The sequence below is a fragment of the Diaphorina citri genome, unplaced genomic scaffold (assembly GCF_000475195.1).
Source record: "Diaphorina citri unplaced genomic scaffold, Diaci psyllid genome assembly version 1.1 scaffold67, whole genome shotgun sequence".
NCBI classification, from domain to species: domain Eukaryota; kingdom Metazoa; phylum Arthropoda; class Insecta; order Hemiptera; family Psyllidae; genus Diaphorina; species Diaphorina citri.
Genome location: NW_007377504.1, coordinates 144,502 through 170,974, shown reverse-complemented (window position 1 = coordinate 170,974; position 26,473 = coordinate 144,502). Strand labels below are relative to the sequence as shown.

Below are 26,473 nucleotides of genomic sequence, written 5' to 3'. Positions count from 1 at the left end.
TGTGGCTAAGAGGTCAAGAGCACCGACTCTCCACCTGGAGGTGCTGGGTTCGAATCCCGGCCAGGACGGAAATTTTCTGACCTAACTTTTCCGTTCTGTAAAATTTCTATTGTAAGGTTCATACCTTTTATTGGTCTGCACCATTTGACTCATGCTGCACCAGGCAGGTACGAAGCTTACAATACAAATTCAACTAATAACAAAGTCTGAAAACACTTTAAAATAGAATCATATAATTTCCTGCTACATACCTTGACCGGAATTCCAGCAGGGATGGCGCGTTCTATATGTTGATTCACATCAGGGCTGGCCTTCACTCTCACCACGTAGTTACACTGCGGCTTCAGGCCCCGGATTCGAAACTGGCCTGTGCTCTCAGTGATGGCCTCTTCCTGTAGTTGATCACAGTCCAGGCCTGACGCACGGACCCCTATAGCTTCCACGGTGATGCCAGATTCTGGTTCGCCATTGAGAGAGCTGACTGAACCTAGGACACTGTATGCTATGCGAACCCCGCTGTAAATTTTATTTATTTTCATTTCATTTTCACAAACTTACGGATTGAAAAAGAAAAAAATCCCCTGTAGTTGATCACAGTCCAGGCCTGACGCACGGACCCCTATAGCTTCCACGGTGATGCCAGATTCTGGTTCGCCATTGAGAGAGCTTACTGAACCTAGGACACTGTATGCTATGCGAACCCCGCTGTAAATTTCATTTAATTTAATTTTATTTTCACAAACTTACGGATTGAAAAAGAAAAAAATCCATTTTTACAAATTTCTGAGATTATTAGGTACTTAGAACTAAGCTTACGTACTAATATTAAAATCTAATAAAGAGAAGTAGAAGCAGGAGAGAAGAGAAGTAAATGACAAGAGAACGAGTTCTCCGTAGATTCGTAAAAGATTAACCCATCCTTTAGGGCTGTTTAGCCCCTACACCTAAGTCTCAGATTGGGCTTTTTGTGTATGAAAACGAGTTCTTAAATAAAAGGCCAAGAAGAACGGACTAACCTACAAAATACGATTTTTTCAGTTTTTTGAAACGCAAACACAGTCTGAAACGCACTCTATCCACAAGTTAGAAGTTATTTCAATACCACTCACCTCCATTTCACCTGAGCAGTAGCAGCTTCACTGACGTTGATAATCTGGGAGGCTGGCTGGAACTTGTACTCTTTCATCATGGGTCTCAGATAGTACTCATTAGGACTTAGTGATAGGAACGACACCTAGCGGACAAATAGGAAATATATTAATCACAGTGGCACTGTTTGATCAAGGTTTAAAGTCACTGTATGGTATTAAATCCAAGCTAACTAGGCTAGCTCACTACGATTTTTGTTTGGATAGGGGACGTTAAACAGAGAGTAGACTAGCGTTTGGCTGTGCGACTATAAACAGGGAGGAGGACAGCGGACAGCTAACCCTAACCAGCCTCTAGCTAGCTGATAGTTTCAAAGGGTTCTCTCTGCTTGAAAAGACCAAGCCCAAGTCCTAACGATGCGATGGTTAACTACGGTTCAGGAGCAGAACGAACCAATTAAGCTCACTACGATTTTTGTTTGGATAGGGGACGTTAAACAGAGAGTAGACTAGCGTTTGGCTGTGCGACTATAAACAGGGAGGAGGACAACGGACAGCTAACCCTAACCAGCCTCTAGATAGTTTCAAAGGGTTCTCTCTGCTTGAAAAGACCAAGCCCAAGTCCTAACGATGCGATGGTTAACAGGGTGTCTACCAAAATGGAAAAATAAAATTCCCTGACTTTTCTCGGTTTTTCAGTAATTGACCTCGAAAAAAAGTAGTGTATATAAAAAAATTTTTTTTTTTTTTTTTTTTTTTTTTAGGGAACTGTAACTACTGTCTTATCGTCCCAAAATCGAAGAAAGACAGGATAGGAAAGCCAGTCATTTCGAGAACGAACCTCATCTGTTTAGGAACTTTAGGATAAAGTCCCCCTCGGAAGGGAATCGGACCCGCAACCTAGCGCTTTCAAGGAAGGCGTTCTACCCTCCAAGGTTTTGCTAGGGATAACTAGACTGGTAACTTCAAGTTACATTGTTACATGGTATAATAGACAAATAGTAAGTAAAATATACAGAAAACACTATAGGTAACTAGGTACTCACACCAACTGCTCATGCATTCTGAATGGACCAAACTTGTACTTCCCCTGCGAGTTGGTAGTGCGGTTATCAATCTGCACGCCCATCTCATTGCTTACTCTCACTTCTACATCCGCCAGGGGAGGTTTGACAACGCCTTCGATCAATTTGCCCGTTTCAGAAAATCCCCAAACACCAAAAAAAAAAAAAAAAAAAAAAAAAAAAAAAAAAAAACTTGAGATCGAAAACCTAATCAATAGTTTTAGTTTTATCAAACTTAATCGAAATCGGCGTTCAAAACAAATCGAGGAATACAGGGACAAACAAACGACAAACCAACTGAGGAATCTGCTTCATGCATGAGGATATTCTGGTCTTCTTCTGGCAGTGTAAAGGTACGACGCGAACGACCTACTATCCATAGTGTTAAAGCGCCTAAAAGGGGGGAAAAAGGTAAGTTTTGCTAGAGACAACTGTAACGACGATCGTGAAAGAACAATAATAGTTGATCTCTCTATGCCATTTCATATAACCAACTAACTGAAAACCTGGATCTGGAGAGTTTGGAATGCAGGCGGGAATACAACTATCTCATGTTATTATATAACATCATGAATAACAAGATAGATATTCCGTCTGCAATGGACTACATTTCAATCAGGGTACCTATCATCGGACTACGCCAGAGGGAGGACCCTCTGTTCTTCTCCCCTGGAGAAGCTCATCAAAGTCCCACTTACAGAGACTCCACTTTGCCCACTGCCATGGCCTTATTTAATAAACATAATTCAGCTCTGGATTTCGCAGATAAGGAAAATATCATTAAACAAAAATGTAAATCCTTATTATATCACACTTAGTGTACATACAAAAACTTAGGATTATTGGCTTTGTAATTGCCTGTAAAAGCGGGCGTAAAGTCAACCTATTAAAAAAATCAGTAATTCAGTATGAGTTTCCCCGAAACCATTTTTGCTTCGACGATTTTTATTGGACATCATCGGCAAAGTTGTCCTGAACAAAACGGAGCATTCAAAGGGTCTATTCTATTCCGGTATATCCCACAATCTATTCTAGCAATGTTCTATTCTATTCTAGCTTACCCAACAAGTTATTCTGTTTTTATTCCAGCAATATTCTATGCTACTCCGGCTTACCTGACAATCGTTGTGTCCCACATAGGAGATAGAGCGTGGAGAGAATATAAGAAGTGAGGCAGAGGGGAGAACTGTGATCTGCTCATGGGGAGATAGGTGAAGTGTGAATTCATACTCATAGTGGCCTGGTGAGGAGGTTTTCACCTTCAGAGGGCCCAGTCTGAGGGGAAGATTACAATAATCATGAGTTGATGCATGTAAAAGCAGGGTCGTAACTCATAGGTATTTTGACTGTGGACTATGGAGGCAGCCACTTTTAGCTGGTAAATCAGCTCGTTTTCTCTATTGTCTAAACTTTTCTAAACCTATATACAATATGGAACATATTTTAGCATTTTCCATGCTGTATTCAATATCGAAAGGAGACACAGCCTTTTTAATAGCTCCCAGCTTTCAGGATATGAACCTCACGCAAAGTTGTTCAGTTGAAGGTGACCAGAGTCCTATTCGCAAGTCTCACGTCCAACAAAAATTGACGCTTAGTACTTTTAAGAGCCCACCTCTGTGGCTAAGAGGTCAAGAGCACCGACTCTCCACCTGGAGGTGCTGGGTTCGAATCCCGGCCAGGACGGAAATTTTCTGACCTAACTTTTCCGTTCTTGGATAAACATGTATGTAAAAAGAATGTGCCTTGAAGTAATGCGAAAGCGGTACCGAGGAACAATCTTCTTTTTTCCGTTCTTGGATAAACATGTATGTAAAAAGAATGTGCCTTGAAGTAATGCGAAAGCGGTACCGAGGAACAATCTTCTTTTTTTTAGTACTTTAAAGAGTATTTCGTCTCAGCTAGCTTTCAAACTCACCTCTTCACCAGTCGGTTCTGACTGTTCATCACATTGGCATACAAATCATCCACCGACTTATCCGTCACAATCTTGGACGTAAACTGATGACTGACAGCACTCAAGGTTACTGGCCCCTGTCCAGATTGCCATCTGAAAGACGTCTCTGAGTAACCATGACAACCGATAGGAGTAAACACATACTTGCCGTTCTCAGGAACGCATGTGGACGTTACGCCTTCAGATAGACTTAGCTCACCGGAGATCTCCTTACCAGTAGCGCTCGAGTTGAGAGAATATTTCACCTGGGAATTATGGAAAGAGGGTAGATTTTATAACTCTTGTATACTCCTAGGATAATATATTTGCTTAAAGCAGCCTTACCAACTTTAGTAAGGTGGAAATTAGTTTGGTGGACTTCGAATTCAAGAGTTAGCGGTAAGGAAGGAATTTTAATTGTAACAAGCATGAATGAATATTAGAAACGTAGTTTCCCAATTATTACACTTTGCTTGATTTGGTTTTTGGTCTGCAGTCCACTCCCACTCCGGTAAACATTGCACCACTGAGAGTGGTGTTTCAAGAGTTAGTGGTTCGAGTCATAAAAGTGACTATGTTGTATCGAGTGGAATTTGTGAAAAGCCAAACAAACTCTGGCTTAACACAGTTGAAATTCCTATGAATTACCTTGATGCTACAATGTCATAAAAGAAGCACTTTTATTCATAAGCATTGGATAACTTACCTTGGTGCTATGGGAAGACACAAAGGATACGGCCACGCCTGTTTGTTTCAAATCAGGAGCCACGGCTACCAGAGAATCGATCGTCACTTTCACAGTCTCCTGTTCCCAACACCACTCCCCACCATTCTGTAGGATAACCTCGTATTCCCCGGGTAATATATTGGACACTGAGTATTCGCCATCTGGGGGAAACAAATCAGGAATCATCAGCTGTAATGATGCAAGCTACTGGGCAACCCAAATATTGGGCTGTTCGTCTAATAAAACAAAATAGTTTCCCTCAAATAAAAATTGCAGAATAGTTGTCTAAAATCTATCGTAAGTACCAGAAGCTGAACCAGAACCATATGGAGGGAAATGGAGCATTATAATCCCCTAAACCCCCCAAAATATTTGTACTTGCATTTTACGCCCCCCATGTTTACCTACCTAAAAACGGAAAAATTGCCCACAAAATTCCACCCTAGCTGGGATTCAAACTCAACATCTCTGAGTCTGGAGTCAATAACATTAACCAATCGATCTCCAAGTGCCTGCTCCATTCAACTCCATGGTTAGAAGAAGGTTCTACAAACAAGAATTATTCTACCACCTCCAGGTCGCAAACCAGCGCTTTAATATTGATGTGTAAAAAAAGAAATTGTAAATAAATAAAGTTAAATTTACAAATTACTCACTTTTAACCACCACATCATGCACGGTTATATCGGTCACCGTATTTCTCAGGTGCAGTACAAAGTTGGCACAAAGTGCTGGGTCCAGACATTGGACGCGACCTTTCAGTTCAGCCTTTAGCTGAGAGAATGTAATACCGGTGACCACTGAATCTTTTACTATCACTTCACGCTTGAGAGGTGCGAACCTGAAAGGAAAAATAACATGAATACCTAGTTTTTTTTTTTTAGTCAAATAGTTCTGAAATCATTCGTATAAAAGGGGAATTGGAAGCAACAATTTACTGGGCTCTACTAGTCCTACTATTTAAGTATTACTATTGTGTTAAGTTAAGATGTGGTCTTTCGTAATACATTTGATAGAATCAAAAGAAAACCTCACAATACGAGTAAAACCTCAGTGGTTTGTGTTAAGTTAAGATGTGGTCTTTCGTAATACATTTGATAGAATCAAAAGAAAACCTCACAATACGAGTAAAACCTCAGTGGTGTAATTTTTTTTTTAAAAAAAAAAAAAACCTAAGTAAATGTTGAAACAGCAGATAAATCTTCAACATACCTTAAGCACATATTCTCCCTTATCATACAGGGGAAGAAAGTAATAGCCATTGTTTGGTGCACACTCAGTTTGATCCTTCAGAGTGCCTTGTTTGGTCATCCTGAGGAAGAGATAATACTTAAGGGTTTTATTCAATGTTCATTTCAGCTAAGCAAATTAAATACCTTAGTGTGTCTGTGAGTTTCCAAAAACTAGGTTGTGGGTTCAATTTCCACCCAGGCAGATTTCATCCTAAAAGAGATAAGGTTCATTCTTGGAACGGCTGGCTTTCTCCTATTCTGTCCTCCTTCTCTCTTCAATTTTGGGACAATAAGACCTTAGCCATTAGTCTTCCCTCTCTCAAACCTCTAAAAAATAAAATAAGTAAATACTCTCAGGTCTCAGGTCAAAAACTCAATATATTGTCTTGAACTGAGTCTAGTCTTGTGGGAGAAACGGAAATTTGATTAATACAGCCTAAGAATTAGAGCTAGTCATGTGCCCACACCCCAAGAACTGAGTCTAGTCTTGTGGGAGAAACGGAAATTTGATTAATACAGCCTAAGAATTAGAGCTAGTCATGTGCCCACACCCCAAGGGTAGGTAATGTTAATAATCACCAACAATGTTATGCATTATGTAGGTAAGTAGGTAATTCCAGATACCTACTGTTTGAACATTATTAATCTTTGTCATCTTGTCCTAGAGATTACAGGCATGTCAACCACAAGGGTATCTTATATCCATTGCCATGAGACCGGATCTAAGGCTGACAGGTTACATTGCTCTCAATACAACGTACAAGTCTAGGAAATAGGGATCCTCCCCATACTTACAATTTGATCTCTACTTTGGTGAAATTGATTTCGATATTGCTCTTGATAAATCCATTGCATCCCAGAATGTCGTCGGCTTCTGAAAAGCTTATTAAAAGAGCACAGAACAGGAAAATACAAAAGAAAAAGTAATTTAAAGCCATTTTATTACTCCATGAAAAACCTGAAAAATTGAAAATTGATTTTTTTTTACTGATGTGAAGTTGCAATTTTTATCGTGCGGGACTTTTTACTCTTGAGGGAATTTTCGAATAAATCCCTTTCACGATTCGACTCGAACTAAAAAAAAAAAAAATCTGGTGTGAACATCACACGACTTTCTATTACATTTGCGGAATACGTATTTGCACAGATATACTGGCGTGATATTTGCCCGGGCTGAGGAACAAGCAGAACTCGCCACTTCTCTCCTTGCTCCACGTCTCCTCGAACACGACCTCTCCATTGGAGGACGAGGTGAAAACCACAAGGCGGGGGGGTTCTACCGCCTCAGGGGAGGGAGGGAGGACTTGGCCACACACCTTGTAGGCCGTGGGATAGAGGGGAGGGAGTTGGGTGGAAGCGGGCGAGGCTTTGATCTCAACATCGGAAAATCGCATGTCCTCTGTAACATAAACCAGGGAGTTGTTGTTGTAGTGGCTTCCGCTGTAGTCGAATGGTGATGGCAGAATAAAAAAAAGGATATTTTTCTTCTGCCATACACCGGGGTGATGGTCTCTAGCCAGTAGCCATGTTTAATTGGCTCGTCCTGAACCGCAGTCAACCATCGTGAGGACTATTTTTTAAAAGCCATAAAAAAGGTAGTCGCTGAGATTACACCTGGAATTTGGGCAAATAAAACGTGCACACTCGTATACACTCAACGATCTGTAGAAAGACCAGTTTGGAAGACCAAGTTGGGAGATATTATCGTGTGTACAGCGTTCAACACTGGATATGAAGTATCAAATGGAGGGGTAGGTATTGAAGTACTTAAACTAACATTAGCTGATGAAAAACCTTTGTTTCATATTTGGGAAAGAGAGTTAAAGAGGGAGGGAGGGAGGGAGGGAGGAAGAGAAAGAGAGAGAGAGAGAGAGAAAGAAAGGGAGAGAGCGAGAAAGAGGGAGAGATAGAGACATTGACATTACCTGTACGGACTCCCAATCTATAGGTCCCGGTTCGCATACTGTCCAGAGTAAAATGTCCATCTCGGCCTGACCGGGTGATCTCTCGGTCATCAATATAAACCACTGCATTAGCCACTGGACTTCCTCCTTTACTGGATAGAATCCGCCCTTGTACACTGAATCCCATTATCTGGAAGTGAAAATAAAATAAATTAAAATGAAGGAAAGATAATTTATTAAGGATCGATCTCTAAAGCTGTGTCCACACCTAGTCGATTGACGGCGTCGACTATATGTGGACACAGTTGTGAATACATGGAATTTATATTATTCAGGAGGTTGTTTATTTATTTGAAGCTGTTTGAGAGAGGGAGCTGAAACAACGCAGGCCTTATAGTCCCGAAATCGAAGAGAAGGAAGACAGGACAGGAGAAAGCCAGTCGTTCCAAGAACGAACTATATATTCTGTTTAAGATGGAGTTCGCCCGAGCGGGAATCAAACCCGCAATCTTGCATGATCCTCTTAATCATTGAACCTTGAAGGTGGCTCTCCAATGGTAGCGGTTTGAGAGAGGGAGCTGAAACAACGCAGGCCTTATAGTCCCGAAATCGAAGAGAAGGAAGACAGGACAGGAGAAAGCCAGTCGTTCCGAGAACGAACTATATATTCTGTTTAAGATGGAGTTCGCCCGAGCGGGAATCAAACCCGCAATCTTGCAAGATCCTCTTAATCATTGAACCTTGAAGGTGGCTCTCCAATGGTAGCATATATTTAATTTAATTTAAATTTTTTTTTTTTTTTTTTTTTTTTTTTTTTGTGGTGAAATCGTGAATCGTGAAACACATCAAAAAAAAAATGGCCGCTAACGACAAGAATGTGGGAAAAATAATTCCCGTATCAGATTGTTATCAGATAAGAAATGACGTGGTAAAAAAATCTTTCTATCGTAATCTTGCTGTAAGTTCAAAAAAGTAAACAGACCAACAGATCATGTTGAGCTTTTTCGGTTTGAGGGGGGCTCTAATTTTGTGGTCCTGCAACTCAATTTTCCTGAAAGTACCGGTGAAAGGCAATACCCTGAGATTTGTGAGTTCGACAGCCGTGTCCTCAATGTCAGAAGTGGAAAAGGCCGCCCAGGCTGCGCCTGGCGGAGATACCATCTTTGGGAGAATCCTGCGGAAAGAAATCCCGTGCAACTTCATCCACGAAGATGATAAGGTATGATTGTAAGTTGTAAGAGATTGAGAAGTATCTCTATGTTCACAGATAGAGCTGTTAGATAAAAAAAAAGCCGTGAACAACCTTTGAATGTCTTTGATAGAATCTATTCTTTGGCTACTGGAGACTCTGGTGAGTAGCGGGGAGACCTGCCTTGTGTAGTCCCTGACCTCCTCCATGACCGTAAGATGTATGACAGTGACTGAGGTTTCATACTTTAGTGATGAACATTATGGTCATTAGAAAGGAATGGTAGCGATATTTGTTCCCAGATTCGTACAAGTTTAACCCATCCTTTGGGGCAGTTGCCCCTATTCGTTCAAAAATATCATCCCTACGACAATATTTCTTAAACCATAAGATTACTTCTCGTATATTTACCTGGAAAGTAGTATCTAATGTGACACTATCATGGGCCACATTGAAGCTCAGTGTAGCTGGTTGAATATCGATCTTCACACTGGAGTCATGTTGATAGAACGGTACCAAAGTGTACTGTCCGGGGGAGAGAGAGGGAAACACGAACTGACCGTCCTTGTTAGATTTGACGTAGCAGACAGGTTTCAGGCCTTTCACAGAGGCGGGGGGAGTGAATTTGCCGAGTTTGGACGTTTCACAGTCATGCATGACCTGGTAAATGAAAAAAAAAGGTAATATTAATGAAATAAACAGAGCAGGAATAAGACTTTTGAGGGTGTAAATAGTGAAAAGGATAATGAAATTTATAATCTTTACTTTTTTCTTCTTCTTTTTATTAGGTACTTTAACATTTTTGTGTCGTTCGCGCTAATCCTTCTTGTTCTAGTTCCAGACCTACCTAAGTGTAGAGTCCAATGGCCTTCAGGTAACTACATTGGGGTCGAATCAATGTTGACAGAGTTATTTTCAAAGAACGTTAATGTGGTAAATATGGCAGAGATTGGGTTGGAAGGCTGAGATTGCCTAAGGCAATAATTTTCCCTTTTGAAAAACTTGTACTTGTATGAATTTTAAACAATAAAAAGATCATTATTATTAAATTTGTGTTTACTTACAACTTTTTGACTCTGTCCAGTGAAGGCCACAAAATATACATCCTGAACAGGTTCATTATCACTGGTTACCATGCCAACCACGTCATATCCACTCACAACAAGACTGTCACTGGGCACTTGAGCGTTATCAGACCTAGTGAAGTTTTAAAAGGCGCGAAGTAAAAAAAGTCACATATTTTAATTGATTAGCACTTAAGAAACGAACTTTGAAATCTTAGGCGTGTCCGCGAGACATTACGAAAATCTGTGTATAAGAGGGAAGATACTTGCTTTAGGAGTGTTCCTTGACAAGTTTTTAGAATAGCAAAGTTAAAAAAGTCACATATTTTATTGATTAGCACTTAAAAAACGACTTTTGAAATCTTATTTCCGCGATCAACGATACTTCTAACAACGAACAACTCTGACAAGCACGTTTTTTTTTTTAAAAAAAAAAGGTGTTCTTGATTCGTCTCCTTTGTGGTCTATGATTTTTTTTTCTTTCTTTTTAATTTAAAAAGATAAGCCTTTCCCCACTGTTTTTTGAGGCAAAAAGTGCCAATACTGCCTTTGGTTCCTAGAGTTCTACTATAGTTAGCCTTTTATGGAGCTTAAAAAAAAAATCAGAATTGGAGAATCCTATAAATCTATCAGTAATAGATAGGTATTATCTATTACCATTTTGGAACTTACTTTGGGTGAGCAGCTTGAATAACATATTTATCAGGCAGAACCGGTTTGAACTGGAAGAAGCCATCTTGTCCTGATATGGTTTCCATGGTGTTACCATTGGTGGATTTCAAGGTCACCTTAATCCCTGGAGGACCTTTTTGTTCGCCAATACCCACCACCTGAAATTATTACTAGATATTTAATTGCTGCTATTCTCTCTGTTTCTTCTCTTCCAAATCTCTTTCTTTCTCCTTTTTCCTCCCCTTCCCGTCCTCATCACTCTCTTGAACTGGTGACTTGTAACACAAAATAACAAATATGTATGTATAGGAATACAGACATCACATAAAGTTATGATGAACAGGTTAGATAATAAAAACTGAATGGTTACCAAGTTATGAAATGACAACATATTTCTAAAAGAGACAAAGTTACCTTTCCATGAATAGAGAATCCTTTGAATTCAAAATTGATGTCTTTGTTTAGACTGCAATGATCAGACACTCCATCAGCATTCAAAATGAATTCACTTGGCTCAAAAGTCCAACCAGCAGGGGCAGCAACCTAAAAAGAACAATTACTAGATTCAATCCTATGTTTAGTTGTCTACATAAAGTAAATAGGTAGGTAGGTACTTTAAATCAACACTATCCCCAACACGTAGCTTAATATATCTCATGTTTATTTCCTTCCTGCCAAGTTCTCTATTAATTTTGAAATTGTACATGGTTTTACTTAATTTTATGGAAGGAAAATAAAGGTATTTTAATGGGGATGGGATCTTGTGAACGTGACCAGTGTTATTGTAGGGTTAGGTTGAACACAAAAAGGAATTTTCCAAATGAGCAGTGACCAGTGTTAGGTTAGGGTTAGGTTAAGTAAACGCAAAAAGTATGTGTTACAACATGTCGTTCGCGCCGGTCAAAACTACATCTAGCACACTCTTAAAGTAAGTTTTTCCTCTTATATAGAAATTTTCAGTAAATTTGCCATTGACGTGTCTTATGCATAATTACCGAAAGGCCTACAGACAACAGAAAGAACTTTATACCAGTCCACTTCTCAACACCACCAAGTTCAAGATCTATGGAATGATTTGTGACTCAGAGTTTGAAGGATTATCAATGTTGGCACTTACATTTTGTTTCAGTGTGTGGCTTTTAATGATATAAACCCCGAGGCTCCAATTCATTTTCTAGTTATCCCAAGAAAGCCAATTCCCAGTCTGTCTGAAGCTGGTGATGAAGATGCAGAGGTAAGTAAGGGAGGGGGAGTAATGAGAAAGAGCAAATATGTGTGTCTGTCATGCTGATAGACCTGTTTTTGTCCTCTTTTCACAAGAAAATGGCTTAACCAATTTTAATAAAATTTTATGTGGCTGTTCAAAGAGTACCTAGATTGTCACATTCTATTCTGATTCAAAATGGTGGAGGTTCAAAGTCATGTCTCTTATGCCACACCGACCCCGTACAAAAGACGGGTCAACCACTAGTTCCACTTCTAAAATTTTCCACCATTGAGTTGAGTTGAGCTTAATTTAAAAGTTTGAGTCATTAAATTAGAGCACAGTAAGTAAATATGTACCTAGGTATGTATTTACAGAAAAAATAAGAAAGAAAAAAAAACTATCAATAGAATTCCCCTCCTTTTGTATGATCAGATCCTGGGACACCTGATGGTAACTGCTAGTAAATTGGCTAAGAAGCAAGGTCTGGACAATGGATATCGTTTAGTTGTCAACAATGGAAGACATGGGGCCCAGTCTGTTTATCATCTTCATATCCATGTTATGGGTGGCAGACAATTGAGATGGCCTCCAGGTTAATACTTGTTTGGTTTCACATTTTTGGGTGGGTGTGGAAACAAAGTTGCATTGCAGGAAGAATGGAATATCTACTACTCTGATGCACAGATTTGCCTTAAAAATATGGATTAAGTTGGGGAATCATTCATGACTTAGTAGTTTTAATTATTTCCTCTCTTTTATAAACATGGTTATATGCTTGTTCTATGTTACATAGAGGTACTTGCTAAAGTTGGATATTATGTAGTAACATATGGTATTGTATTTTGTATTCCATTCTTTCTATAATCTACCTTTATTTATTTACAAAAGCTATATTTTTATTACTTAATTGCATCATGAACCTAATTTAATATACCTACTGTGGTAGACACCATAGTTTTTCTAGCAGGTAGGTAATTAGTTTTAAATCTAAAACTGAACCTAGGTGTTTATTAAATTAGAAGGGGTGTTACCTACTTAATGTTGTAAATGATGCCCTTTCTTTTGGAATTTGTTGTCTTCAAAAAGTGTCACTTTGAATGTATTTCATTTTATGATTGAGTACCTAACTAGTAACTACACTTAGCACCTAGTATTAATTTAATTGCTCATTTCTTGTCATAGGGCTTCTCTTGGTTTTCTGAAAAAAAATATACACATTTCTCTTTAATTTCTACTTAATGTAAATGTATCCTTTTGTTGTTTTGGTTTGCACAGGTTCATTTTTATCCTTGACTGTTTTGTTTTACTTAGTCAGAATACCTTCAAAGATCATTTCGCCAAGTCTCAACCTTTCACAGTAAAGATCAATTGCCAAGTCAGTGGTTTCAACCACATATTTGTTAATTTAAGGGTTGCAGCAGGAGTTTTACGAGGTGAAACAGGAAATAATTCTCAATCTGCTTAGTCTGCTTAGAATATGATCTCAGTGTTAAATGGATAGGCACCACATCTCGAGAGAGAGAAGTGGTGAAACACTCGTCCATTGGTGGGTGGACAAAAAACTTTCCACCCCTTTTGGGCGATTGCAAGGGCGCATATGTTGCCTGTTAGAATTCACCTTAAGTAAATCCCTCAAGAACGAAACACCTACTCTTATAATAAGTACATGCAACAACCATACAACCATGATATTCCAGGAAGAACTGCTCTCTTTGTTGTAGCTCCCACCCCTTGTAGTCATTTTCCAAACATCGATTTGCTGGAAAAGTCCTTTGGCACTTTCCATAGGAAAAGTCCACTAGCATGTGTCACTTCAACTCCACAAGCAATAGAAATCAAACTTGTCACCTAAATAAAAATGTTTAAAAAAATAATGAAAACCTAGTTGACCTTTCACATTCTGCCCTGCCCACCTTTTAGCCCTTTTCTCACTTATGCCGCCCCTGTTTTAACCTATAATTTTCTTCTTGACAGCTCAATAAGGTTGATTTGCCTCTGGAAATTTTCGTTTTCACTTCATTTAACTCGAAACATATACCTACGCTATATGTGTGGAGCTATAAACACATTAGCTTGTATTCTATTTTGTTCTTGCTGTACATACTATGTTTTTGCAACATGTTGCATCGTACTTATTTTGTAAGACATTGTTTTTATGTAGGTAAGAATGGTTGTTAGCTTCATGCATGTGTTTATGCTAATGCTTACATACAGGCCATATACTTTTTCTCCCTCCGTCTCTCCCTCCCTTTTCTTCATTTGAATATGATAGATTGGTATAAAAGTATCATACAAAAGGAAATCATACTTATCAGAAGTCAAAAAAAAAATAAATAAATAAAAACAAAAACTGGAGCCTTGGGCTGGATTGTTTTACTTATACCTAATTGGGCCTTAAAGCTTTCGTGAAAGTACATCCCGAACATTTCCTTGCACTGGACGCAATTCCTGAAACCGAAAAGCATTGATTTGACCAGATCAAAAATTTGACACGTCCCACAAAAGACAAGAAATTGTTAAAAGTGGGTCAAAAAAAGCCAGCCTAGGTAGCTTGGAGAGTAGCGCGTCTACCTTGTAAGCGATAGGTCGTGAATTCGATTCGCGCCCGGGGCGGATTTAAATTGACGCATTGTGTATTTGTTTAGTCACAAACTTACAAAGAAACGGCCTCGGTCGTGTAGTGTTTAAGGCGCTCGCATGAAAAAGAGGAGTGTGCTGGTTCAATTCAGCTGAGGCATGGAATTTAATCCTCAATTATTTAATAACTTGACCACATTAAGGAGCGCGGTAGCGCTCCGCCCCGCCAAGTCAAGAAAGTTTGACCGCGCTACTAGAGATTATAATATAGCTCCAATGGCTAGGTCTAGGTGGTAGAGAACACCACCGCCACCTATTTAAAAATCTTCGCGAAAAAACACTCTACAAAATTACCTTCAATGTTCCCAATGATCCCTGCTAAAATACTATCTACCTTTAGGGCAAGGAAATTGTATGAAAAAGGCATTTAATTAATTTTCTACTTGACCTGTCTAACTCTCATTGTCAACTTTCTACTGTCCCTCTCTTCAGCTCTGTATGAGTCCATTGGTGTTTTTGATGTGGGTTCAGAAATGCTATTTTTGTGGTATTGGCACTTTATACGTCAATCGATATACGAATATTGGCATTCTGAAATCTCATAGAGGTAATGTTTATGACCTAGAATATCATGTTGGCATTCGAAAATGTGGTCGTATTGACAGTGTGCTGGTCTGTTGTGTGGAAAGTAGGTAAATGTTACAATACAATTTCTGTCATAGGAAAGTCGGGACAAAAATGTGAAATGGGTAATTTTGTCGTCTTTAAAATGAAGTGACGGAACTTGGTATTGGCACTTTATACGTGTATCGATATACGAATATTGGCATTCTGAAATCTCATAGAGGTAATGTTTATGACCTAGAATATCATTTTGGCATTCGAAAATGTGGTCGTATTGACAGTGTGCTGGTCTGTTGTGTGGAAAGTAGGTAAATGTTACAATACAATTTATGTCATAGGACATAGGAAAGTCGGGACAAAAATGTGAAATGGGTAATTTTGTCGTCTTTAAAATGAAGTGACGGAACCGAATTCCTGATTTGTTATTATTTTTAAAATACGTCACCCTCTTTTTGTCTAATACCTAAATTTCATAAATGATTATTTCGTGGGTTACGTTTTAGGACTATTCCGGACTCAAAACTTATTTTAAGTCACATATTGTCATAAAAACATTGTCTTAAAAACTAGTTGATCAAGTACATTATTCTGCAGATGTCTAATCTAACTGAAAACTTTCTAATATACTTAAAAGCATCATTAATGATAGAAACGTTCCCTTGTGGTTTCAGCAAAATAGGAGGAAAGAAAAACCCCCTTCTCACGAACAAATTTCATTTAAATAAGATACCAAGATGGCTTCTATAGTCATACTTCGTACCCTATTACCCTTTGAAACATGATCTGCAAGTCGAGACTAAAGTTTTTGTGCTACTTCAAACGCGTTGTAGAGGTAGACATAAAGGTATATATGTATATTGCATAAGTTTAGAATGACCCAATGAGTTTATAGTTATTCTGCATCGTACGTATAGTGGTAATTGGATACTTCAAACGCGTTGTAGAGGTAGACATAAAGGTATATGTATATTGCATAAGTTTAGAATGACCCAATGAGTTTATAGTTATTCTGCACCGTACGTATAGTGGTAATTGGAAATACACCCTTTAAATTATACGCCTTTTACACTTCTGTCTTATTTTTTACTTTTTTTTTTAGTTACTTTGAAAACGTGACGTTAAAAGACTCCCATGTTTTTTCCTCCTTTAGGTGGAGCACCTACCTACATGTTTTCCCTCTATGAATTGAAGGGTGATTGTAGGTACTATAAAATTTCCCAGGTTAGTAAGTTACGAGACAAAAGCTCAAATATAAGTCTCTTAAATTTATCTTTTCTTTTTAAGCTTTATGTACCTGTCCAAGGTGAAGCGGTAGGTGACAATAAAATTTCAACGTTAATTTCTTTTTTATTGAAACCTGAGCTAATTTTGGGAAGGCCATATCTATTTCCTTTGTTTTCGTACCCTTTTGACCTTCAGCTAAGCATCTCTGGTCCCCTCCTTCAGTTACTACTCAACAGTTTAAAGAGGATAGATCTGATTGGTCAAGTCCTCAGATCAATATCAATATTGCCCGTCAGCCCTCTGTTGAAATATTTATTTCCCACCCTACAAAATTTAACGCTCTATTCACGAATTAAAAGAATACTTTAATTGCTAAACATATTGGTTAATGAACTTTATTTTAATAGGATAACATCTTACAGAAACGGCATGTGTGTCTTTAGGGATCTTAAATTTAATACCTAGGTAACCAGGATCCTAGGATAAGTTGACCAAATCTACTAAAACATTTTGTTAAGAGAGTCGGACTTTATGTTGAACTTACAAGATCAAGTTCAAATTTGAATGCCCCGGTGTAACATGTAGCAAATGTTTGAACTTTTACAACTTTAACGCTGAAAATACGGAGAGGTACCCCCGCAAAACAATCAAAGTAATGTTTCATTAGGTCAAGAAAAAGGAAACTCTTTCTATTAACTATCAGCGAAGTAGAAAATTAATTGAACTTCGGTAAACTACTGAATATTTTATGTCCTTACCATCCCATGGGTAGATGCCACGTACATATTTAACTAAAATTTATAAACTTGATACTTTTGTCGTTAATTGCTAAACATATTGGTTAATGAACTTTATTTTAATAGGATAACATCTTACAGAAACGGCATGTGTGTCTTTAGGGATCTTAAAATAAATACCTAGGTAACCAGGATCCTAGGATAAGTTGACCAAATCTACTAAAACATTTTGTTAGGAGAGTCGGACTTTATGTTGAACTTACAAGATCAAGTTCAAATTTGAATGCCCCGGTGTAACATGTAGCAAATATTTGAACTTTTACAACTTTAACGCTGAAAATACGGAGAGGTACCCCCGCAAAACAATCAAAGTAATCTTTCATGAGGTCAAGAAAAAGGAAACTCTTTCTATTAACTATCAGCGAAGTAGAAAATTAATTGAACTTCGGTAAACTACTGAATATTTTATGTCCTTACCATCCCATGGGTAGATGCCACGTACATATTTAACTAAAATTTATAAACTTGATACTTTTGTCATTTTTGTTTTACCTACTTTTAACTTCAAGGGTCATTTTCTTAAGAGAAAGAGAAAAAGACAAAATATAAAGAAAAAACTCTTGAGTGGCAAGTATCTGTTTTTTAGGACAAATCTAACAAATGAAGTAAAATTAAAAATCTCGAAAGTAGAAAATTAATTGAACTTCGGTAAACTACTGAATATTTTATGTCCTTACCATCCCATGGGTAGATGCCACGTACATATTTAACTCAAATTTATAAACTTGATACTTTTGTCATTTTTGTTTTACCTACTTTTAACTTCAAGGGTCTTTTTCTTAAGAGAAAGAGAAAAAGACAAAATATAAAGAAAAAACTCTTGAGTGGCAAGTATCTGTTCTTTAGGACAAATCTAACAAATGAAGTAAAATGAAAAATCTCGTAAGACAAAATATAAAGAAAAAACTCTTGAGTGGCAAGTATCTGTTCTTTAGGACAAATCTAACAAATGAAGTAAAATGAAAAATCTCGAGTAAAATAGGAATGGCCCTATGATTAGATGACTAGGTAGGCCGGTGAATACAAGTAAAATAGGAATGGCCCTATGATTAGATGACTAGGTAGGCCGGTGAATACCTTTAGCAATTATAGGTAAAATAAAATTATAAGGGAATAGACAATCATAACAACAAAGAAACCTCAACGCCTCACACGAGTTCATATCCCTCCTCACTTGAGGCCGAATCCTAGTCGCTGTGATATCTTTTGAGAAACCCGCGTAGAGTGTTCGGATTGTTGCAGTCTGGCGATATAAGACCTCGACTTTTGACGCAAGATTCTGCACAGGCTCTCCCGTGAAAGTACATCCCGAACATTTCCTTGCACTGGACGCAATTCCTGAAACCGAAAAGCATTGATTTGACGAGATCAAAAATTTGACAAGTCCCACAAAAGACAAGAAATTGTTAAAAGTGGGTTAAAAAAAAGCCAGCCTAGCATTGATTTGACCAGATCAAAAATTTGACAAGTCCCACAAAAGACAAGAAATTGTTAAAAGTGGGTTAAAAAAAAGCCAGCCTAGGTAGCTTGGAGAGTAGTGCGTCTACCTTGTAAGCGATAGGTCGTGAATTCGATTCGCGCCCGGGGCGGATTTAAATTAACGCGTTGTGTATATTATTTAGTGACAAACTTACAAATAAACGACCTCGGTGGTGTAGTGTTTTAAGTCACTCGCCTGGTAAAGAGGAGTACGCGGGTTCAATTCAGCTGAGGCATGGAATTTAATTCTCAATTATTTGATAATTTGACCACATTATAATGGAGCTCCAAGTGCTAGGTGGTAGAGAACACCTCCGCCCACCTATTTAAAAATCTTCGCGAAAAAACACTCTACAAAATTACCTTCAATGTTCCCAATGATCCCTGCTGAAATACTTTCTACCTTTAGGGCGGTTTGGACCATGATATGATTTTTGAGGTGAAGAGCTATAACCATAACCTCCTCTACCAGGATGCTCATCCTCACCCGAATCATAACTATGACCCGTAGGTCGCCGGTGATAACCAGAATCATATCCATCTCTGTTATAGTTATATGACGGACGGTGTTGCTTAATTTTACCATTACCAGCTTCATCTTTTTCCATGGGAACATATTCATATTGAGCATCATGGTCTGGCATTACGTCTATCATCGTATCTCCTCCTGGCTTGGATGTTTTGTACTTTGAATAGGTGTCTTCATATGAGCCATGGGTTGGTTTGTATTTAGAATAGGGTTGTACATCTTCATGGCTAGCTGTATGTTTGTGGTAATGATCATCATAATTCTCTTGACTAGACTTGTATTTGGGATGGTCGTAAGAATCGTGATAGGGTGATCTGTACTTCGGATAAGAATCATAACCGTCCTGGAAATATTTGTATGAACTACCTGGGTGACTAAAACTACTTCCCGGCCTTTTATAATAGCTGTCACTTTCATAGGAACTGGGATGACTGTAACGTTTACTATAATTTGGCAAATCATCATAAAAATTGACATTGGTTTTAAATACTCGATCAACTTTATCAAAATCATTATATCTAACATTCTTGCGAATTGGTTCAGAATAAGCTTTTTCCTGGAGGAGAACTTTTTTGCCATTTGGTTTTTGTATGATCGCTTGAGTCATCAAGTTATGCTGAGCTTCTGTTCCATTTTGATCTTGCGTTTTTTCGGTCATATGATTCATTTCAGTTACATTCTTAACGTTGTCACCATTATTTTTTATTGGTTCTATTTTGATTTTGTCCAATATTTCGGTAGCTTTTCTTTTGTCTTCTTCTGTTTTATTTTCTTCATTTATATTGTTGTCTGCTGACTTGGTTTTGAGTTTCCTTCTTCTGAATCTACTGTTGGTTAAATTTGTTGGAATCTCTCTTTTTATAGGATGCTTTACCTCTGAAAAATCTCTCCAACTCGACAGAGGTTCAGCTGTATGTTTACGTGTGTAATTGATTGTCCTGTGTACAGATCTTTTCAAAATTTGATGATCATCATTTTCTTCAAGGGATGTGTTCATTTCAATATTGTCAATGTCATTGTTCCGCTCATTGGAATCAATCATTTTCATTGATTGTCCTGTGTACAGATCTTTTCAAAATTTGATGATCATCATTTTCTTCAAGGGATGTGTTCATTTCAATATTGTCAATGTCACTGTTCCGCTCATTGGAATCAATCATTTTGTCATCTTTATCAACTGATTTGTTTGATTCACCGGGAATCTCTAGTTCATTTGTTCTGATTCTTGTTTCACCTCCTTCATAAACAGTAATAGTTTTTACTTTGTGAATAGAGTTGAGATCGGTGGGTAATTTGAAATCCTTATGAAGGTTTGTGCAATTTTGACAAGGTATCATGTTTGCTTCCGTGCGTAATCCGTCTGTACTATTTGTCTTGATAACTTTCTGTTCACTGTCATTCCGTTTAGCCTGTCAACAGAAAAAAAATATACTCTGCAGTCACACAGTTTAATTCACTAACAGTATCAAATCTAATAAACATCAACAAGTGGTCTAGTGGTCACATATTCGTTAATGAAGGAGAAAAAAAAAAGACCTAAGCTTTGCAAATTTTTTAGATACATAAATACTGTTGTATCAAAACAAACAGTAGTCTAGTAGACACCTATCTTAAAATATTTTACAAAGTTTGGTACTTACGCTTTTTGGTTTCTGGCGCAAAAACTTTATATTACATTGCTATAATTGCTATATTACATGGCATTGCTGATCCAAAACTGGAGCTATGTACCTACATCTAGAGATAGTAAAACATATTTTATACACTAACATGACGTAGGTATTATGTACATTGTATTTTGCATAAGCATCGAACATATTACATGGCATTGCTGATCCAAAACTGGAGCTATGTACCTACATCTAGAGATAGTAAAACATATTTTATACACTAACATGACGTATTATGTACATTGTATTTTGCATAAGCATCGAATATATTACATTGCTATAATTGCTATATTACATGGCATTGCTGATCCAAAACTGGAGCTATGTACCTACATCTAGAGATAGTAAAACATAGAAATAGGTGATTATTTTATACACTAACAGGACGTATTATGTACAATGTATTTTGCATAAGCATCGAATTTTTACTGAAACCGGGATTGTTTTTTGTATTCCAGATTCAGATTCGCATTCGAAAGCTATTGGACGATCGTCTTTGTGAGGAATATCTTTTAGGTAATGAAATGAAAATCAAGTTCTGATTGGGACGATTATAACGATCCTAATATAGGTACCTGCCAAGAAACTATAGGAAACAAAAATAAAGAAACCTATGTGATATCACATTTCTTATAAAAATACATAAATAGGTACAAAATTATTTTGTATTTTGGCACATAAAGTAGATACTATAAATCTAACAAATGTAACAATATTTTATGTATAAATTGAAAAATGAATATTGTACAAAAGGATTAAGCTAGATGAAGGACATGAAGGAGGATACAGTATGAGAAGCAATAATACAAAAAACGAAATTAAAAACTGAAGTACCTACCGACCTATCTTTTTTTCCGAGTATTTTCACTTTTATTGCTATAAAAAATTGGATTGATTAAGGTCAAAATAATAATGATTTAATTATTTGCTTTGAAACATAATACGTTTTTGTTTGAAAAGAGGATGATTAAAAAGTCATCAGAAAACGTGTTTTTCATTAAATTGTTGTGCCCTTTATTCTACCTTCAGAGGTAGTTATTTTTGGATCATGCTTCTCAATTTATTACACAAAAAATTAAATGTACATCGGTAGATATCTAAACAAAAATACATGAGGATAATATACAGGGATAATTTTCATATTACAAGGGCAAATTTCTACTATAACTACTTAGCAAATTTAACAAAATTTATGGCAGTGATGGTAAAGCTTTGTAGTTGAAAGTGTAGAGGTTTCCATAAGTTGTAGCAGGAGGTCAACCTTTTGACTAGGTACTGAGTATGGTATGTATGATGCTACCGTCTCAAGATATTAGTAATTAGAGGTTTCCATAAGTTGTAGCAGGAGGTCAACCTTTTGACTAGGTACTGAGTATGGTATGTATGATGCTACCGTCTCAAGATATTATTAACAAGCAGACCTAAGCAATCTATGCTGAATTTTAAATTATACGCCTTTTACACTTCTGTCTTATTTTTTACTTTTTTTTTTAGTTACTTTGAAAACGTGACGTTAAAAGACTCCCATGATTTTCCCCCTTTTGGGTCGAGCACCTACGTACATTTTTCCCTCTATGAATTGAAGGGTGATTGTAGGTACCCATGTTTCTGGTTTCTGCCTAAAGTCCGAATACCCCTCTCTCGCCTTCTTTTCCTCTCCCTCTCTTCTTCCCTATCCCTCTCTCTCTTTCTTTCTATCTATCTATCCGTCTCTTTCTCTATCTCTTCCCTCTCGTTAACATTAGGATATCTCATTGTGTTTTCCTCGCTATAGTCCCTATGTACCTACTGTCTATATCTTTCTCCCTCCTCCTTCTCATAATGTGCATATTATGTACATGTACACTCATATCTCTTCCCCTATGCTTACCTAAGTTTTGTTCCTGAGATTAATTGAACACTTTCTTCTTATCGCAAACCGTAATGAGTAGGTAATAAAGAAGGTTTATTTTGAATCTAAAAATTAGTTGTTTGTGGTGAACCTGAAAACCTCTTCTCAAATTTTGTGTATATCACGCGGCATTACTGAGTGCCTTCAGTACTAATTCTGACCTATCTATGTATAATTTTCCTTTTTACTCTGTTAGTAGCGTCACTGGTCGCTAATCAATCTAGTCATCCAAAGAAGCAACTCAATTGTTCTCACCAGACACTCTGTATTCCAAGCACAGAGCCGAAAAACTTGGATTCCATTCTTGATTCACCGGGAATCTCTAGTTCATTTGTTCTGATTCTTGTTTCACCTCCTTCATAAACAGTAATAGTTTTTACTTTGTGAATAGACTTGAGATCGGTGGATAATTTGAAATCCTTATGAAGGTTTGTGCAATTTTGACAAGGTATCATTTTTGCTTCCGTGCGTAATCCGTCTGTACTATTTGTCTTGATAACTTTCTGTTCACTCTCATTCCGTTTAGCCTGTCGACAGAAAAAAAAATTACTGCTATTACTCTCTACAGTCACACAGATTAATTTACTAACAGCATCAAATCTAATAAACATCAACAAGTGTTCTAGTGCTCACATATTCATTAATGAAGGAGAAAAAAAAGACCTGAATTGTGGAGCTTTGCAAAATTTCCAGATTTATAAATACTGTTGCCCTAAAGTCCGAATACCCCTCTCTCGCCTTCTTTTCCTCTCCCTCTCTTCTTCCCTATCCCTCTCTCTCTCTCTCTCTCTCTCTCTCTCTCTTTCTTTCTATCCGTCTCTTTCTCTATCTCTCCCCTCCTCTTCCCTCTCGTTAAGATTAGATATCTCATTTTATTTTCCTCTCTTATGTACTGTCTATCTTTCTCCCTCCCCCTTCTCGTAATGTACATTTTCCACACAAACATACGAGTATCTCTTCCCCTATGCTTACCTAACTTTTGTTCCTGAGATTAATTGAACACTTTCTTATCGCAAATCGTAATGAGTAGGATACTAGGTAATAAAGAAGGTTTCTTTTCGATATAAAAATGATTTTTTTTTTTTTTTCTGGTGAACCTGAAAACCTCTTCTCAATTTTTGTGTATATCACGCGGCATTACTGAGTGAGTGCCTTCTGTACTAATCCTGACCTATCTATGTATAACTTTCCTTTTTACTCTGTTAGTAGCGTCACTGGTCGCTAATCAATCTAGTCATCTAAAGAAGCAACTCAATTGTTCTCACCAGACACTCTGTATTCCAAGCACAGAGCCGAAAAACTTGGATTCTATTGAGAATCGAAACCCCTTGTGAAAGAGGTCCCCTTGTGAAACAATTTTGTCATTGTGTCTGTCTTAGGTCATAATAAGATTTTGATGAAACTTTTAAGACCTACATAAATTTAATATAACCTATAATCTAAAGCCAGCCACTCCTATCAGGTAGACCTGACAGGTTGGTAGCCTGTAAAGGTCCACCTGTCAGGTCTACCTGATACCTGATGAGCACATGAAAGAGGTCCCCTTGTGAAACAATTTTGTCATTGTGTCTGTCTTAGGTCATAATAAGATTTTGATGAAACTTTTAAGACCTACATAATTTTAATATAACCTATAATCTAAAGCCAGCCACTCCTATCAGGTAGACCTGACAGGTTGGTAGACTGAAAAGGTCCACCTGTCAGGTCTACCTGATACCTGATGAGCACACACTATCAGGTAGACCTGACAGGTTGGTACGGCTGAAAAGGTCCGCCCGTCAGGTCTACCTGATAGTGAGTGGCTGGCCTAACTCAAAAAGTGGTAAATGATGAGGTCCCTTCAATGGTGATGAAAAATTACTTACGATAAGCAGACCCCAAAGTACCCAACCACGCTCTCTGTGTGCCACAGAAGGAGAAAAGTGAACACGAAAATCACCGTGATTTTACTCCGCCTTATTTCACCCTGAAATTTTGAAATAGACACCAAAATATGATTGTTCTACGGGGAGGAGGAAAGAAAAATGGGGTGCAGTAGAAAGCTTCTGATTCTTACTAAGGCGTCTTGTTGATTCAGACATCTTTATTTAAGTTTTCAAGTTATTGGTGTCCTAATTTACCATGTCTATAAATATAAAAATATAATTTTACTTTAATATTTTCAGCCCCTAGAAGGCCAGTTAAGCTGACAGCCTGTGTAGTTCCATTGGATTTATATAGGCTTCACAGGGATGTTAATCTAACAGGCTGTTAGGGGCTAAAAAGTAGGTTGGTGAAACCCACCCCCAAAGTTTTAAATGACCCATTAGCACGATATGACCTCTGCGTAATAGGATGATAATTTCTTTGCCTTATTCCTTGAACTAATCTTTTGGATCCACCAAATTTTAATTTTACTATCAGTAAAGGCTAAAATAGTAAAAGTATTTAATAGAAAAAAACACATATAAAACAATATTTATTATTTAAACACAATTTCTCGTAAGAAACCTACTCATAAAAGAACGGACAATAGTTGTATGAATTGCTTCAGTTATTTATGTACTTACCATGCTCTGAAAGGTTTGATGTGTATCTCACGGTATGCAACGAATAAAAAGGCAGACTGTACAAGCTGCCGGTATAAAAACACCTCTGAAGGAAGAAAATGTGGGGTTTCTGATAAGAATTCCACTAAAAGTTTGCACTGACGCATCAATGACCTTTAAATGTATCAAAATTCAAAGAGAAAACGAATTGAAAATATCTCTCATCGAATTTATTTAAATTATGATTTTGTTAATTAGTAAAAATTATAAATGATTTAAATTAATAAATTTACTTACATTTAATTTAGGTACTTGGTATAAACGTAACACAATTTATACCCATAGTTACCTACTTACCTAATATAATCTTTGCTTTATCAATCAAAACTTGAAGGTAATAATATGTTGTTAGTAACTAGATATCACTTCAGAGCGGATTGCAACGAATAAAAAGGCAGACTGTACAAGCTGCCGGTATAAAAACACCTCTGAAGGAAGAAAATGTGGGGTTTCTGATAAGAATTCCTCTAAAAGTTTGCACTGACGCATCAATGACCTTTAAAAGTATCAAATTCAAAGAGAAAACAAATTGAAAATATCTCTCATCGAATTTATTTAAATTATGATTTTGTTAATTAGCAAAATTATAAATGATTTAAAATAATAAATTTATTTACATTTAATTTAGGTACTTGGTATAAACGTAACACAATTTATACCCATAATTACCTACTTACCTAATACATATAATCTTTGCTTTATCAAGCAAAACTTGAAGGTAATAATATGTTGTTAGTAACTAGATATCACTTCAGAGCGGAAATCATTTCCTTTTTGTAGTCCCTCCATCCACTCCTGGTAGACCCCTTTCTGTCAACTGTCACAGCTAGTATCTCCTAATATCAGATACCTATACTCGTAATACTACAATTATTTTATATGAAAACAAAGTACTTAGGTAAAACATAATGTAATGAGTTGATTACAATTAGCTAATTTAATCCTAAGTAGAGTAATTTTTGTAATACTACAATTATTTTATATGAAAACAAAGTACTTAGGTAAAACATA

General features: G+C 37.2%; 5 protein-coding genes and 1 long non-coding RNA gene across 6 annotated transcripts; 2 read left to right on the top strand and 4 right to left on the bottom strand.

Moving 5' to 3' along the window:
* Nucleotides 1–176: 176 nt before the first annotated feature.
* On the bottom strand, nt 177–1,251 carry LOC103519799 (nodal modulator 1-like). Its single transcript, XM_026831188.1, has 3 exons — nt 1,110–1,251; nt 650–705; nt 177–460 (listed from the first exon to the last, which is right to left on the bottom strand). Exons 1-3 carry the CDS (start codon nt 1,187–1,189, stop codon nt 177–179), a joined length of 420 nt encoding a protein of 139 aa, XP_026686989.1. The 5' UTR covers nt 1,190–1,251.
* LOC103519788 lies at nt 1,216–5,909 on the bottom strand. The gene is made up of 8 exons (XM_026831128.1): nt 5,851–5,909; nt 5,472–5,656; nt 4,795–4,976; nt 4,071–4,354; nt 3,268–3,427; nt 2,652–2,664; nt 2,135–2,267; nt 1,216–1,234 (listed from the first exon to the last, which is right to left on the bottom strand). Exons 1-8 carry the CDS (start codon nt 5,907–5,909, stop codon nt 1,216–1,218), a joined length of 1,035 nt encoding a protein of 344 aa, XP_026686929.1.
* A 109-nt stretch (nt 5,910–6,018) lies between these two features.
* Nucleotides 6,019–7,027, bottom strand: LOC113471783 (nodal modulator 1-like). The gene is made up of 2 exons (XM_026831194.1): nt 6,843–7,027; nt 6,019–6,127 (listed from the first exon to the last, which is right to left on the bottom strand). The coding sequence occupies exons 1-2, from the start codon at nt 6,983–6,985 to the stop codon at nt 6,019–6,021; spliced, it is 252 nt and encodes an 83-aa protein (XP_026686995.1). The 5' UTR covers nt 6,986–7,027.
* A 1,830-nt stretch (nt 7,028–8,857) lies between these two features.
* LOC103519689 (histidine triad nucleotide-binding protein 1) lies at nt 8,858–13,332 on the top strand. The gene is made up of 3 exons (XM_008484783.3): nt 8,858–9,170; nt 12,006–12,110; nt 12,516–13,332. Exons 1-3 carry the CDS (start codon nt 8,943–8,945, stop codon nt 12,678–12,680), a joined length of 498 nt encoding a protein of 165 aa, XP_008483005.1. The 5' UTR covers nt 8,858–8,942; the 3' UTR covers nt 12,681–13,332.
* A 2,119-nt stretch (nt 13,333–15,451) lies between these two features.
* On the top strand, nt 15,452–23,144 carry LOC113471770. Its single transcript, XR_003394345.1, has 3 exons — nt 15,452–16,116; nt 16,231–16,486; nt 22,580–23,144. It is a non-coding gene; the product is annotated as an uncharacterized LOC113471770 (long non-coding RNA).
* LOC103519679 (eclosion hormone-like) lies at nt 18,461–25,561 on the bottom strand. Its single transcript, XM_008484772.3, has 3 exons — nt 25,424–25,561; nt 24,740–24,840; nt 18,461–18,643 (listed from the first exon to the last, which is right to left on the bottom strand). The coding sequence occupies exons 1-3, from the start codon at nt 25,424–25,426 to the stop codon at nt 18,493–18,495; spliced, it is 255 nt and encodes an 84-aa protein (XP_008482994.1). The 5' UTR covers nt 25,427–25,561; the 3' UTR covers nt 18,461–18,492.
* Nucleotides 25,562–26,473: the final 912 nt, after the last annotated feature.